This window comes from Jaculus jaculus, chromosome 14 (assembly GCF_020740685.1).
Source record: "Jaculus jaculus isolate mJacJac1 chromosome 14, mJacJac1.mat.Y.cur, whole genome shotgun sequence".
Lineage (NCBI taxonomy): Eukaryota > Metazoa > Chordata > Mammalia > Rodentia > Dipodidae > Jaculus > Jaculus jaculus.
This window is the reverse complement of record NC_059115.1, coordinates 59,389,402-59,405,941: the sequence shown is the minus strand read 5'-3', so window position 1 is coordinate 59,405,941 and position 16,540 is coordinate 59,389,402. Positions and strand designations below refer to the sequence as shown.

The window sequence follows — 16,540 nt, the reverse complement described above, 5'->3', positions numbered from 1 at the left end:
TAAGCCATCTCTTCAGCCCTCTCATCAATTCTTTATGTATTTTTTTCAACTCTGTCAGCAAAAGAGACAATTTATTGTACATGTGTTACACTTGATCACAATTGAAAACAAAATTAGTTCAGAATGTCACAGGTCCAAGGCAAAGGACCATCAGGCACTGTTTTTTGGTTGTAGGCAAGACCAGTCTCTCAGAGGTGGTCTTGGTGATCATGTGGTGGTGGATATTCCAGATGCAGCAAGGCAAGTTCAACCACAGTGGCACACAGTTCCTTCCATGTCATGGTGTCGTATTACTTTTGTTATAGTTTGTTTTGGTTTTGGTTTTTCAAGGTAGGGCCTCACTCTAGCCCAGACTGACCTGGAATTCACTATGTAGTCTCAGGGTGGCCTCAAACTCAAGGCAATCCTCCTACCTCTGCCTCCTGAGTGCTGGGATTAAAGGCCTGCACCACCACGCCGGGCTCAGCATGACATATTTCTGTTTCTGCGGCCTCCATGGGCACCAACTGGTTTCCTTGGACCTTTGCCTCATCTTTCTTCTTTGGGCTTCAGTTTGCACATTCACTTCTTTCTCAGTTTTGCTCTCATGGGCAAGTTTCTAAGATGATACTAAGGCCGAGAACCAGTTCTTTATGTTTGGTGCCTTCCGGATCCTCTCTTGTAGATCTTCATAAAAATATACACTAGATTATGCTTAGCCACGCTACAGAACCCTAGAACTTTTTCTTCAATCTGTGTTTTATACTTTCTCTTCACCCACATTTCCCCTAAACTTTTCCCCTTAGCAATTATCATTCTACATTAACGTCATCTTTATTTTTAGTGCTAAAACATCTATTTTATGAAATGTTACCCGTTCTAGAATAGAAAATAAAGCCAGTTACCATCCTTAAACTATTTTTTACTTGTTTACTTTTGTCCTTTGACGGAGGCGAGGGAATTTTCTGTATGAATGCTCCCCTCTCTTTCAGATAGTTCTTTGATGGAAACATTTACATACGAGTAAGTCAGGCCCTGTGTTTCCTCACTGTTGCTCTCAGCTGTTCTCCAGTATCCACACTTTGTGCTGCCACAGCGCGGGGGGTCAGGGAGATAATGTGCATTCAAAGGTGCTGGATAGCTTTAAGTGTTCTGCGCTTAAGTTGAGCTGCCAGGTACTGTAATAACTGCATAGGAGAAAGGATTTTAGGGGCTGGAGAGATGGCTTAGCAGTTAAGGCACTTGCCTGCAAGGCCAAAGGACCTAGGTTTGATTCCCCAGGACCCACGTGAAGCCAGATGCACAAGGTGGTACATGTGTGTAGAGCTTGTTTGCAGTGGGTAAGTGGTCCTGCTGCACCTATTCTCTATCTGCCTCTTTCTTTCTCTCAATCAAATCAATAAATTATTTTTTATTTATTTTTCTTTTTTGAGGCAGGGTCTCACTCTGTAGCTCTAGGATGGCCTTCTCATGGTGATCCTTCTCCCCCTGCCTCCCATGTGCTGGGATTAAAGACATGTGCCATCATGTCTGGCAAATAAATTATTTTTTAAAAAGGATTTTAATCCAGGCATGGTGGTGCATGCCTTTAATCCCAGCACTAGGGAGGCAGAGGGAGGAGGGTCACTGTGAGTTCGAGGCCACTGTGACACTACATAGTGAATTCCAGGTCAGTCAGCCTGAGCTAGAGTGAGACCCTACCTCAAAAAAACAAAAAAGTGTGTGGGGGGGGAATTTTAGATATCATGGAGCAGTAGAGGAATAGGCCAAGGGTTATTCTCTAAAGAACCAGATAATAAATTCTTATGGCTTTATAACCACGCTTTCAGGAGTGGAGATGTTACAAGTATCTTACCAATCATTGTACTCTTTTCACAGGACATACTAAAAATCACTGAGCTCTAAGCAAAGATTAAGATAGTTCATAAAATTTATCTCTTATTTTTTTCAAAAAAGAGATTCTGTCAATTTTGATCTATCTTTTCTTAAATCCTGGCGTCTGAACCTTATAGACCTCTAAAAAGCTTTCCTACTTTTCTTTTTTTTAAAATTTTTGTTTATTTTTATTTATTTATTTGAGAGTGAGAGAGAGAGAGAGAGAGAGGGAGAGAGAGAGAGAGAGAATGGGCACACCAGGGCCTCCAACCATTGCAAAAGAACTCCAGATGCATGCACCCCCTTGTGTATCTGGCTAATGTGGGTCCTGGGGAATCAAACCTCGAACCAGGGTCCTTAGGGTTCACAGTCAAGCGCTTAACTACAAATCCACCAATCCAGCTCTAGTTTTTCTTTTTTAATGGCTTCTTGACATAACTGCTTGCTGTTACATATGGTGTACATTGATGTACACAGCTTTATGCCAGAAAGCTCTTTAAAAAAATTTTTTGTTGTTGTTATTTATTTATTTGAGAGTGACAGACAGAGAGAGAAAGAGTGAGAGAGAGAGAGGGAGAGAGAGAGATATGGTGCGCCAGGGATTCCAGCCACTGCAAACGAACTCCAGATGCATGCGCCCCCTTGTGCATCTGGCTAATGTGGGACCTGGGGAACCGAGCCTCGAACCGGGGTCCTTAGGCTTCACAGGCAAACGCTTAACCGCTAAGCCATCTCTCCAGCCCCAGAAAGCTCTTTTACTGCTAAGAAGCCATGCTAACAATGAATTGAATGCATTATGGCAGGATGCCAGTCTTGTATACTATGAGTCTTACAAGTTACTGCTGACAGGGGGAATAACAGGGGCATAGGAGGGATGGATACAGACACTTTCATATGGTAAGTTCTGAGAGCACATTTGACCTTCATGTTGTAGAAAGGAAACTGCATTGTCAATAGCTCCACATGGGCACACAGCTAATGGTTTGTTTGTTGTGAGTTAACCCCTAGCCTAGGTAATGCCATGGGAGGAATGCAAGGCTCAGGGGGACGCAGAGATGATAATGAGGGAAAGGTGCTAGAGAAGAAAAGAAGAGGGCTGGAGAGATGGCTTAGCGGTTAAGCACTTGCCTGTGAAGCCTAAGGACCCCGGTTCGAGGCTTGGTTCCCCAGGTCCCACGTTAGCCAGATGCACAAGGGGGCGCACGCATCTGGAGTTCGTTTGCAGAGGCTGGAAGCCCTGGCGCGCCCATTCTCTCTCTCTCTCCCTCTGTCTTTCTCTCTGTGTCTGTCGCTCTCAAATAAATAAATAAATCATTTTTTTTAAGAAAAAAGAAGAGAAACTCCAAGACATGCACCTCAGAAACTAGGCTGCTCACCTGACCAGAGGGGTAAGACTACAGTCTGGAGTGACTCTCTGCCTTTGATTGGATTGGCTAGAGATAACAAGAAGGCAGATCTCTGGGATGTCAATCTGTTCTGCTCTGAGCGCTGGCTGTCTGTGTAGAGCACAGCTTAAAGATTCTGCTCATTGGTGTTTGTGGTGACAGGTAAGATAAAAACTCCAGTGTTCTGGGTATATACAAAGACTACTCAACTGGGCGTTTGTAGTGTGATACCACGTAGACAGTATGGAAATGACTACACAGGGCTGTGCTCCAATAAGATTTATATTGAATGAAGACCAAGGGAAGGCTCAGTGGTCAGGTGCTCACTGGTCAAGTCAGAGTACCCAAGTTCTGTCCCCAGGCCCCATGTAAAAAGCCAGAAACTATGGCTGGCTTCTGTAATCACAGCACACTGACCACAAAATGGGAAGCAGAAATAGGAGAATTCCCCCCGCCCCCCAACAGCTCCTGAGGAGCTCACCAAAGAGCATACAGCACAGCTTGAATCCCGATGGAGAAACTACCTCAGAGGAGGTGGGAAGGTGAAGACCAAGTGGAAAGATGTCCTCTGACTGCCATACATGTGCAGTAGCACATGCATGCCTGTGCTCACACAGACACACACACGAGTGTGCACACATGTATGAACATGTACACACATAGGAACACGTTAAGCACACACACCAAAATATTAGTTTATGAATGTGTGAATTTCATGTTTTTTTTTTCTTTTTTAGTGAGTGGAATATTGTGGTAGTGGGAGCTGAGCCTAGGGCTTTGAGTATGCCAGGCAACACTAAGTTATAACCCGAGTGTTAGTTTCAGAGCCTCCGTCTTACAATGCAAATCCCCTAAAGTGAATAGCCAGACTTTTCTCCGTAAACTTTCTGCTCCCACTTCCTGTAAGACAGGTCATTTAATGAGCAGTTTAATGTTCAAAGACAAACTTTAGATAAATTACACCTAATAGTTTAGCTGAGTAAAGAATGATTCTTGGGCTGGAGAGATGGTTTAGTGGTTAAGCACTTGCCTGTGAAGCCTAAGGACCCTGGTTCGAGGCTCGATTCTCCAGGACCCACGTTAGCCAGATACACAAGGGGGAGCACGTGTCTGGAGTTCGTTTGCAGTGGCTGGAAGCCCTGGTGTGCCCATTCTCTCTCTCTCTATCTGTATCTGCCTCTTTCTCTGTTGCTCTCAAATAAATAAATAACAATGAACAAAAAAAATTAAAAAAAAAATAGAATGATTCTCGAGACTGGACAGATGTCTTAGTGGTTCAAACACTTGCTTGCAAAGCCTAAGGACCCAGGTTTGATTCCCCCAAGACCCACATAAACCAGATGCACAAGGTGGCGCATGCATCTGGATTTTGTTTGCAGTGGCTGGAGGTACCCATTCTCTCTCTCTCTCTCTCTCTCTCTCTCTCTCTCTCTCTCTCTCTGCCTCTTCCTCTTTCTCCTCAAATAAATAAATAAAAATAAAATATTTTTTGAAAGGAGTTTCAGAGAGCTCCACTCCACACAATGGGCATTTACAAGAGAAAGAAGGTATGTATGAACAGTGTGCTTGGTTACAGATAGAGTTTGCCTTCTTGAGACAGGGACTTATCTATTGGTGGCCTAGGATTGGCCAAGGTTCAAGGGCTTGTGGATGGATAAAATTTCCCTAACATTACCAAGAAATATGGTCCTCAGGGGTAGGCTTCATTTAGGCTATGCGTCATAGTAGGCTGTGATTTCTCACCTAGCAAATTGAGATGTGAAGATATATGCACGTCAAATTTAATTTAATTTAACATAAAGGTAGTGTTATGAGAAACTGAGGCACACAGAAACAGTACCAGAGACAGATGGAGAATCATGATGAGTGTTTATTATCATGCCAGTGTGGGCCCAGGGGAATCTTTTCCAAAGCTTGAGCACGGAGCTCTGATGGTTCAGAGGTTTTATAGGCAAAATGTCAGGCAGTTTGACATCACCTTGAGTTCTTTACACTATTGGTGGATTAAATTTCTGGGCTACATGACTGGAGACAAAAGTTCAGGGGAGCTGGGTGTGGTGGTGCATGCCTTTAATCCCAGCACTTGGGAGGCAGAGGTAGGAGGATTGCTGTGAGTTCAAGGCCACCATGAGGGTACATAGTGAATTTCAGGTCAGCCTGAGCCAAGAGTGAGACCCTACCTTGAAAAACAAAACAAAACAAACAAAAACCAAAAAAAGTTTAGGGGAGTTTGCCTATGGCTGCATTAACCAGATAACATAGTGTTGTAATCAGGTTAGGGTTGCTGGTAGAAATCACCCAACCCAGAGCAGCTTGTGAGAAAAAGAGGTTTATTTAGGCTTATAAACTTGAGGGGAAGCTCCATGATGGCAGGGAAAAATGATGGCATGACCAGAGAATGGACATCACACCCTGGCCCACATCAGGTGGACAACAGGAACAGGAAGGAGAGGGTGCCAAACACTGGCAAGGGAAAACCAACTGTAAAACCCATAAGTCTGCACCCAACAATACACAGCCTCCAGGAGGCTATAATTTCCAATTGCTATCAGCTGGGGAGACCAGTATTGAGAACACTAAGTTTATGGGGGGCATCTGAATCAAATCACCACACGTATTATAAGCAGGATGCACCTGTAGAGATTGGGAGGAGACTCAGGGTTATGCTTTCTCCTTGGTAAAAGCTTGAACGATAGAAACTGTGCTTTAAAAGTGCATCATCTGGGGCTGGATTCTTTGTCAAATTTCTTCTATTATAGTAGTATTTAAGATTGTCTTAGCTTTTTATTAGTTATATATTTCTGGAGCTGGTTTCTCTGTCAAATTTCTTCTATCACAGTAGTATTTAAGATTGTACTAGCTTTTTAAATTTTATTTACGAGAGAGAGAGAGAGAAAGAGAAAGAGAATGGGCAAGCCAGGGTCTCCAACCACTGCAAATGAACTCCAGAAGCATGTACCACCACCATGAACATCTGGTTTATGTGGGTGCTGGGGAATCGAGTCTGAGTCTTTAGGCTACGCAGGTAAGTGCCTTAAGTGCTAAGTCATCTCTCCAGCCCTGTCTTAGCTTTTTACTAGTTATATATTTCTGTAAACTTACCCACACCTTGGAGACAGTGTCTATTTTGAAACTCCTTATCTTTCTGACTCAGCCTCCATCATGCAGGAATTACAGAATTACTCCTATAGGTTTTAATACAGACTGGGAAGGCCTCAGAACTTGGTGTCAGTTCTATCACTGAGAATTTTTTAAAACTTTGTTTATTGAAATCTTCCAAAATTAAATAAACCATGATAATTCCCTCCCCTCCTCCACATTCCCCTTCACAAATCCTCTCTCCATCATATCCCCTCCCAGTCTCCGTTAATTTTTTTGTTTGTTTGTTTTGTTTTGTTTTATCGAGGTAGAGTCTCATTTTAGCTCAGGCTGACCTGGAATTCACTATGAAGTCTCAGGGTGACCTAGAACTCTCAGCGATCCTCCTACCTTTGCCTCTCAAGTGCTGGGATTAAAGGCGTGCACCACCACGCAGGGCTTTGCCATAGGCTCTTGGTTAGGTTTTCAGTACCAGGCATGTGTTCCCTCCCTTGGAGTAGGCTCCCAATCCAATTGGAGGGCAGTTGGTTTCCCCCATAACAGACATGCCACTATTGAACCCGTTCAGTTATTTGGCCTACTTGGCCAAACTTAAGGCTTGCAGTGTCCACTGTTTTCACTGCTGATGACTTCTGTGTCCCATAGGGCTATAGGCAGTACAGCTTGTTCCAGCTTTCCATCAGCTGCTCTGCAGGGAGGAGGTTTTCAGCTCAGCTGCAGCTTGATTTCTCAGATGATCTTGTGATTCTTCTCTCTCAGTCCATTTATATAGTGTATTACATTTATTGATTTGTATATATTGAACAATCCCTGCATCTCTGGGATAAAACCTACTTGGTTGTGGTGATTGATCTTTTTCATATATTCGTGTATTCTGTTTGCCAATATTTTGTTAAGACTTAAAAATATTTTTATTTTTTAAATATATATATTTATTTGAGAGAGAAAGAGACCGAGACAGAGAGAGAGAGAGAGTGGGCATATCAGGGCCTCCAGCCACTGCAAATGAACTCCAGATGCATGCACCACCTAGTACATCTGGCTTATGTGGGTCCTAGGGGATAGAACCAGGGTCCTTTGGCTTTGTAGGCAAATGCCTTAACCTCTAAAACCTCTAAGCCATCTCTCCAGCCCTTATTTCTTTATTTTATTTATGAGAAAGAAGAAGTGGGAGAGAACGAGAAGGGGTGGAGGGAGAGAGAATGAGTGCTCCGAGGCCTCCAATGAATTCCAGATGTATGTGCCACTATGTGCATCTGGTTTATATGGGTACTAGGGAATTGAACCTGGGCCCTTAGGCTTTGCATGCAAGTGCCTTAATTTCTAAGCCATCTCTCTAGCCCCTTGTTGAGAATTTTTGAGTCTATGTTCATGAGGGAGATTGGTATGTTAATTTTCTTTCTTTGTTTTTTTTTCCTGTCCTTTGTCTGGTTTTGGTATCAGGGTGATGCTGGCTTTGTAGGAGTTTGGTAGGATTCCTTCCTTTTCTATTTTATGGACAAGTTTATGAAGCACTGGTGTTAGTTCTTCCATGAAAGTCTGGTAAAATTCACCAGTGAATCCATGTAGGCCTGGACTTTTTTTTCCCCCTGAGGTAGGGTCTCACTCTAGCCCAGGCTCACCTGGAATTCACTAGGAGTCTCAGGGTGGCCTCGAATTCAAGGTGATCCTCCTATCTCTGCCTCCCAAGTGCTGGGATTAAAGGCATGTGCCACCATGCTGGGTTTAGGCCTGGACTTTTTTACTAAGAATTTTAAAACAGGAATTGGACACTATTCAGAAAGTCTTGAAACAAATATGTTGAAAGGTTAATTTGGTTTAGGAATAATGACCTAATATTTATGGAATACTTTGTATGTGCTATGCATTCCTCTCATTTAACTTTCACAATGATTATATAAAGTAATTTCACTATTATCTCCACTTTATAGACATGGAAAGCAAAATGAGATTAAATAACCTGTGGAAGTGAGCACTTAGGGCAGCATTCAAACTAAACCGTTTGAAGAACTACTACCCACAGACTTAATGAATTTAAATAAAAAACTAACAAAAGTTGCTGTATAGAAATTTCCTCCAAATTGAAACAGTTCATCCTGGAGGAGGCTCTTAGGAAGTTCCAAGCTGGGGGCTACATAGGCTTCTTGAAGACTCCTGAAGTTCCCAGGCTTATTAAGGTTCAGCTTATATTTATTTATTTTATTTATTTATTTTTTTTCAAGGTAGGGTCTCACTACTCTAGCCCAGGCTGATATAAATAAATTCCAGACTGGAATTCACTATGTAGTCTCGTAGTAGGGTGGTCTCGAGCTCACAGTGATCCTCCTACCTCTGCCTTCCAAGTGCTGTATTTATTTTTTGAGAAAGGGTCTCTCTACGCAGCTCAGGCAGGCTTTGAACTCATGATCCTCCTTCTTCAACCTCCAGCAAAAAAATTGGGGGTAGATAACCCAGGGCCTCACTCATCACTCTCAGCCTCTCAGCATTGTTTTTAAATTTATTCTAAGACAAGCGTGGTGGCGGACGCCTTTGATCCCAGCACTCAGGACGCAGAGGTAGGAGGATCGCTGTGAGTTCGAGGCCACCCCGAGACTACTTAAGAGAATTTCAGAGCGAGACCCTAACTCAACACCCCTCCCTCCACACAAAAAAAACTATTGTAAAACAGGCCAGAAACACCACACTTAGTACTTTAAAAAATTATCAAGTTTAGCGAGTTGGAAACGTGCTCACGTCGGGGATAATCACTATAAGGTTGATAGACGTTTCAAGAATCACATGTACATTGCCTGGAGAGCGGTGCCTTATGGGACTTGTAGTCCAACCCGGACCAAGGACATATACACGGTCCCGGTTCTACTTTCCGGCCCAACAGCTGGCTCGTACGTAACCTGAAGCAAATCCAGACACCTTCCACTTCGCCCTAGGCTCCTTATGTTTATGTAGGGTCCTGCGGAGCGCTCAGTGCAGCTCCTTCACGAGCCTCAATACGATTGGCCTTTCTTCAGTGTGGGCGGAGCTCTGGGCGGAAGGACACTCATGATTGGCTAAGTCGTTTCTGTGCTTTGAAAAAGAAAAAGTGAGTGGTTTTAGCCCAGCACTGTTCCGCTGACGGAAATCTCGCGATATTTCGGCCAAGTGCGGGGAGACGCGTAGCGAGCGGCCGCAGACCGCGGGGAAGGGGAGCGGCGGACACCGGGGCCGGGAAGGGACAGGTCAGGAGGACAGGCGGATCGCTCGCTGCCTGCGCCTCCTGGGCTCGCTGTGGACCCGGCTGACCCGGGCTTGGTGGAGGCTGCGTGGACGACGCGGTCCTCCTGGTCGCGGCCGCCGGGTCTGTGGAGCTTCACCTGGGCCTTGGGCCGTGACAGGTGCGCGGAGCGCGGCCGCTTCCCTTGGTTCCCGACCCGCCCCCTCCGGCTTCGCCTGCGGGGCTCGGGATGAGCCGCGGGGCCTGGCTCCGCGGCTGCGGCTCCGAGCACCGATCGCTGCCGCCCCTGAGGAGGGCGGAGGGAGGCGGCTGCGGGGCCCGGGCATGAGCTGGTGGTCGCGCCCGCCGCGAACCTGAGAGACGCCGACATGAACCTGCACCAGGTGCTGACCGGGGCCGTGAACCCCGGCGACCACTGCTTCTCGGTGGGCAGCGTCGGTGACCAGCGCTTCACGGTGAGTTCCCAACCCCCTCTCCACCCCCGAGCTCCGGGTCCGGCCCGGCCCGGCCCGCAGCGAGGCCTCGAGGCCGGACCCGCTCCCCGCCGCCCGGGAGCGCCGACCCAGAGCCGAGCCGGCGGGCGATCCTGGCCCCGCGCGCAGCCTCCACTCCCAAGTTCGCGTCGCGTCCGGGGTGGACCGGGTTCCTTCGCCAGAGTCGTTTGTCCAGAACCCTTGGCTGAGTAACAAGCTGGGGACTTCTTATTTTTCTCGCGGCATGTAGGCCTAAACGGACTGGTTAAGAAATAGTTGGGATTTGTTTCGCTTTTTTTTTTTTTTTTTAACATTCTCAGATCAAGTCTTCGTAGTTAAAAAGAGTGGGTTTCTTTCTTTCTTTCTTTCTTTCTTTCTTTCTTTCTTTCTTTCTTTCTTTCTTTCTTTCTTTCTAAAGTAATTGTGGGCTTTATTTATGAGAGACAGAGAAGAATGGGCTTCCACCTGCTGCAAACGAACTCCAGAAGTATGCACCACCTGGCGCATCTGGCTTATGTGGTTCCTGGGGAATCGAACCTGAGTCCTTTGGCTTTGTAGGCAAGCGCCTTAACCACCAAGGCATTCTTCCAGCCTATGAGTGGGTGTCTTAATCATTAATTTTTACTAATACCGGCGCAGAGTAAAACTACAGTGAAAACGGCGCCTTTTCATTTATTTTTCAAGCTCACAGGGTAACTTAAGAAAATAGGTTTCAAGTAACTCATTCCTAACATGTTTTTTGAATTCCATAGGCAACGGTTAAAGTGTTTGCTTCAATGACTGGAAGCTGTATTTTTTTTTTTTTTTACCCGTTGTAACTCCTGTTTGCTATGTGATAGTAGAGTTTCAGATAAAGGTTTACCCAGAGTGATTTGCTTTTCCTTGGTCTTCCCAGGTACTGGAAAAAAGTTTATCCCACCGGGGGTGGGGGGCGCACGACTTTAATCCCAGCCCTGGGGAGGCAGAGGTAGGAGGATCCCCGTCAGGGCATCCTGAGACTACATAGTGAATTCCAGGTCAGCCTGGGCTACAATGAGACTCTGGGGGGGGGGGGGGGAGAGGAGAGAGAATGCAATGTTACTATCCTATAACCTCACTCTCGTAGAAAACCTCTAAGGATGCTGTCCATTTCCTTTCCTTAAATAACCAGAACAGAGAGCACTGCCCAGTTGTACGGAGACTACAACTGCTAAGTCCCTCAGAGCTCTCTCTTCTCCTCAGTTCTCCTGAGTATTCAGGCTAGGTAAACATTAAGAATTAGAATCTTAGGTGTGCATGAGGGCACACACCTTTAATCACAGCACTTGGGAGGCAGAGGTAGGAGGATCACAGTGAGTGCGAGGCCAGCCTGAGACTACATAGTTGAGTCCAGGTCAGCCTGGCCTAGAGTGAAGTCCCTACCTTGAAAATAAAAAAAGAAAGAAGTAGAATCTGGACAATTACTGTCATGTGCAAACTAAGGTGTGCATGAGTCACTCCACAGGGAAGACACAATGTTTATTTGAAAGCAGGTACTTGTTTGACAACTTTAAAAGCTCAGTTTAGGCACTGAATACCTAAAGCAGAGTATTATTTATTCTGGAAAAGGGCTCCAAAATTTTAAAAACTCAAAGATACACAGTAAAATTAGATATTTATTCCTAACCCTGAGATTAAAAGCGTGCACCACCACACCCGGCTTTCTCTGCCCTCTCTTAATGTTATATGAGGGCTTTCTCCAGTGTAAAGAACTTTTTAAGGAAGGCATTCAGAATCTATGTAAGCAGTGATATGAACTTCAAAGAGCATGCAATAATGATGGCCTCTTTATATACCTAAATGCATTCATCTATAAAACTTGGTGAATTGCCTCTATGTTAGTTTTCAAGAGAGTTCATTTAATATGCCAAGGGTTTTATGATCATCTTATAGACCCTGTACAATAATAGAGGTTGTTACTCAGTTTTGTTTTTAAACTATTTCCCAAAAGTAAGCTTTAGTCATCTGCCTCAAAGCCAGTTGCAGATTTCTCCCAGGTCTCTGGATGTATACCACTAAATAAGTTTTTATATGTATATTTACAAACACACCAAAAAGAAATATATATTATACTAGATATCTTGGTGTACTACAGAGTTCCCAGCTGTGTTTAATTTGGCAGTACCTAAGGAGTGACAGATAATTTTTCCTCCACAGCCAGTCATCTTTGATTGTTTTAAGTTGATAGTTCTGCTTCAGACTGTTCCCCTTAGTTTCCTGAATGTTTGTCTACATCCTGTATTTCTCTGCTGGAAATTGCCTGTTTTCATCTCTCATGTTAGAAATAGAATGTTTTGTTTACTCCTTGAGTTTTATTTTTGAGAGTTTTTGATTTGGAGGTGGATGGACAGCAAGTCAAGGGCCTCTGGGCCTCTGGTGTGCGAGTGAAGCACGTGCTCAGGCCACACAGGCTTCAAATTCTTTGACAGCTTATTTTTTTAGTGGTAATTGTGTGTGGAGACTAAAAATCCTTCTCACTTTTACTCGAGGTAGGGACATGAAATCTTTAGTCCTCCATGAAGAACTCTTTTGTCCTTTTGGTTACTTCTTGATTTCCCAAAGATAGTCCAGTGTTCCTGATTCTTCCTTTTAAACATTTGTAAATAACTCAGCACTTGTATTAGAAGTTTACAAGGAATTCAGTCCTGTTGTCTCCAGGATTTTAGTTTGATGGATTTTAGATTGAATTGAAATTGAATACCAGTTTTCATGTTTTCTAGATTTAAGAATATACAAATACACACACACACACACACACACACATATATAATATAGTGTATCTTGGTATTATATAATTCTTTCTTTACTAAATACTAGCTGGCATCAAGCTATTTGGACTTTGCCTGTAGTAAGAAAGCTTCTGATAGACAATGACCATTTCTCTCATAACTTCACAGTACTTGATTTGTGTTTTTATTATATCATTAACCAGTCTAGCTTCTTTGTAAGCTCCCAGCCAGTGACTGAGGGAGTGGTGATACGTAGTAGTTGAGTCATTACCTGGTTTTGATTTCCAGAATGGTCTTTTCTAGTTAGGGTCTTTTCTTTCCCTTCCTTCTCTCCTTCCTACCTGTCTTGTCTTGTCTTTCATTTCCCACCCTCCCCCCCATACTGGGGATTAAACCTAGAGCCTTACATATACTAAGCCAAGCTCTTTACTGTTGAGCTATAGCCACACACACACACACACACCCCTTTTTTTTATTGAGCCAGGGGCTTGCCAAATTGCCTAAGACTTGAAATCCTTCTGTCTCAGCTTCCTGGGGGACTAAGGTCTGTGCTACCACATGGGCTTAAAGTTAGTTGTTTCTGATCAAGTTCTGTTTTAATCTTTACATTTCTTTTTTTTTTTTCCATCTGTTAGATGGGACTGAAATAATACTTATTCATAGGGTTCTTGCATGAAAAAAAAATACTAAGCTTGGGCTGCAGAGATGGCATAGCAGTTAATGCACTTGCCTGCAAAGCCAAAGGACCCAGGTTCATTTCCCCAGGACCCACATGAGCAAGATGTACAAGGTGGCACATGCATCTGGAGTTTGCTTGCTGTGGCTAAAGGCCCTAGTGTGCCCATTGTCTCTCTCATAAATAAAATAAAATGATACTAAGCTTTAAGTTAATGGCGACCATATTAAAACCCTATAAAATGTCAACTGTTATAAAATTAAGGGTATAATTCATTCAAAAGTTTTGCCGTAAAAGGTGTCCTTAAATACTGGTTGAACTGATGAATAGTGGACAAAGAAGTCTTATCTCAGTGCAACTTATAATGGCTGTGTTTTAAAATAGCTCTAGTAATTTAGATTTTAGTCTAAATTACTTCTAGTAAAGTTTCTCTAACTTTTTCAAATTGTTATGCTTTTTTTTTTTTTTTTTCCTTTTGCTGTTGTTTGTTTTTTGAGATAGGGTCTCCCTGTAGCCCAGGCTGACCTGGAATTCACTTTGTAGTCTCAGAGTGGTCTCCAACTCATGGCAATCCTCCTACTTCTGCCTCCCAAGTGCTGGGATTAAAGGAGTGTGCTGCCATGCCCAGCTCAAAATTATTTTTTCTTTAGTTTCTGGAATGCTTCCTTCACTATCAAGTTTTCTACTGATTTTAGAGTGAAAGTATGTGAGCTCATCCTTTGTTTTTGTTGTTGTTTCTTTCTTGAGACAGGGTCTCACTGTAGCCCAGGCTGACCTTGAACTTAGAAATAACCTCCTTTAGTCTCCAGAATCCTGGGGTTAAAGGTACGAACCACCATGCCCAGTTTTGAACTTATCTTGATCTGGTGGCAACTTTTGTTTTGGGGGAAAACACCATTCTGTGTATAAAATACAACATTACATAGAGGAACTGTTGGGGTTGGAGAGATGGCTTACTGGTTAAAGGTGCTTGTTGTGCAAAGTCTGATGGTCTGGGTTCAGTATCCCACTGCTCATGTAAAGCCAGATGCACAAAGTGGTACATGTGTCTGGAGTTCGTTTGCAGAGGCAGGAGACCCTGGCATGCCCATTCATTCTCTCTCTCTCAAATAAGAAAATTTATTGTGTTATGGTGACCAGGTGTGGTAGCTTACGCCTTTAATCCCAGGATTTGGGAGGCAGAAGTAGGGGGATCACAGTGAGTTCAAGGCAGCCTAGGGTTATAGAGTGAGTTCCAGGTCAGCCTGGGCCATACTGAGACCTTACCTCCAGAGGAAAAACAAAACAAAGGAATTATAAATAAGATTCTAGATTTCTTACTGCTTTTGCACATTTTGATGGCATATATGATAGATTTTTTTCCTATTTATTTTTGTAGTTTTGAGTGAAATGAAAGGGAGTTGCTTTTCAAGAAACAGAATGATTGTGCTAATAATTAGAAATATTGAATACATTTTGAAATTTAGAATATTACAGAAGTTTTCTTGGTCAAACCTTGCTGTTTTAATAATCATGTTTGATGATACACTCCCTAGCACTTACTTGACTGAGTTCTTCCTGTGCACCCTGCTCAATCTCAGAGCTGATGGATCTTACGTCGTGTTTCAGACATCACATTCATTGGTATTGTGGTTGGATCAGATGTATCCTATAAACCCATTTCTGCATGCTTGTTTCTTCGCTGGTGGCAATTTGGGATGTGGTGCCTTGCTGGAGGTGTGTTACTGGGAGTGGGCTTAGGGATGTTATAGCCAGGCTCACTGTGTTGTTGCAGGTTTCTACCTGCTGTGGCAGAGGTCATGTCCAGCCTCTGCTCATGCCATGTTTTTCTGCCATCATGGAGCTTCCCCTAGAGATTGTAAGCTAAGATGAAGACTTTTCTCCCACTAGTTCCTTTTGGTTAGGTGGTTTGTCTGAACGAGAAAGTAACTGCAACAATTGTTTAGTTATAGATTGTTCTAATTATGGGTTTCTTTTTTGGAGACAGGATTTCTCAGGCTTATCTGCAGCCTTAAACACTTCAGCCATCCAAATGCTAGGATTACAGTCATGTGCCACTATCCTGACTTGACTATAGATGTAACAGAAGCTGGTGTACTAATTATATGTATATTGTATAATAACTTACTTGATAAGCCCCAGTGTTGTAATTTTGTTATTGATTGTTTGTAGTACTGGGAATTGAACCCAGGGCCTGAAGCATGCTGGGTACCTGCTTTACCACTGAACTACCCTTCTAGCTTCTTCTCAGTAAGCTGATAATCTTTCATATTCTGGCCAAAGCACCTTCTAATAAGTTTTTTTTTTAATTTAAATTTAACTTTAACTTTATTTATTTGAGAGAGAGAGAATGGGTGTACCAAGACCTTTTGTCTCTGTAAATGAACTCCAGATTCATGTACCACCTTGTGCATCTGGCTTACATGGGTCCTGGGGAATTGAACCTGGGTCCTTTGGCTTCACAGCAAGTGCCTTAACCACTAAGCCATCTCTCCAGCCCCCTTCTCATAAGTTTTTGTGCATAGTTTCTTTAAGAAAAGTCTATAGAAGTAGTTTTACTTTTTTGGGGGGGGATTTCGAGGTAGGGTCTCACTCTAGCCCAGGCTGACCTGGAATTCACTATGGAGTCTCAGGGTAGCCTCAACCTCACGGCAATCCTCCTACCTATGCCTCCCGAGTGCTGGGATTAAAGGCGTGTGCCACCACACCCAGCTAATTTTACATTTTTAAATTTTTATTTATTTGAGAGCAACAGAGAGAGAAAGAAAGAGAATGGGTGTACCAGGTCCTCCAGCCACTGGAAACGAACTACAGAAGCATGCACCACCTGTGCATCTGGCTTATGTGGGTCCTGGGGAATCAAGCCTCGAACTGGGGTCCTTAGGCTTCACAGGCAAGTGCTTACTTGGTAAGCCTTCTCTCCAGCCCTAGTTTTACATTTTTGTAAGTATTTTTTTAAAATGTATTTCTTTTTTAAAATTTATTTTAGAGAGAGAGAATGGGCATGCCAGGGCCTTCAGCCTCTGCAGACAAACTCCAGATGCATGTGTCACTTTGTGCATCTGGTTTACATGGGTCCTGGGGAATTGAGCCTG

At 43.6% G+C, this 16,540-nt stretch overlaps 1 protein-coding gene across 3 annotated transcripts in view; it reads left to right on the top strand.

The window, feature by feature from the left end:
- Positions 1 to 9,855: 9,855 nt before the first annotated feature.
- Dmxl1 (Dmx like 1) overlaps positions 9,856 to 16,540 on the top strand; it is a 153,014-nt gene continuing 146,329 nt past the window's right edge. For 2 of the 3 annotated variants that reach the window (XM_045134454.1, XM_045134452.1), the window contains exon 1: positions 9,856 to 10,004. In XM_045134454.1, coding sequence (XP_044990389.1) covers positions 9,918 to 10,004 — 87 coding nt within the window. In that variant the 5' untranslated portion in view covers positions 9,856 to 9,917. The remainder of the gene's footprint in view (positions 10,005 to 16,540) is intronic. The other variant, XM_045134455.1, reaches the window with a different exon arrangement.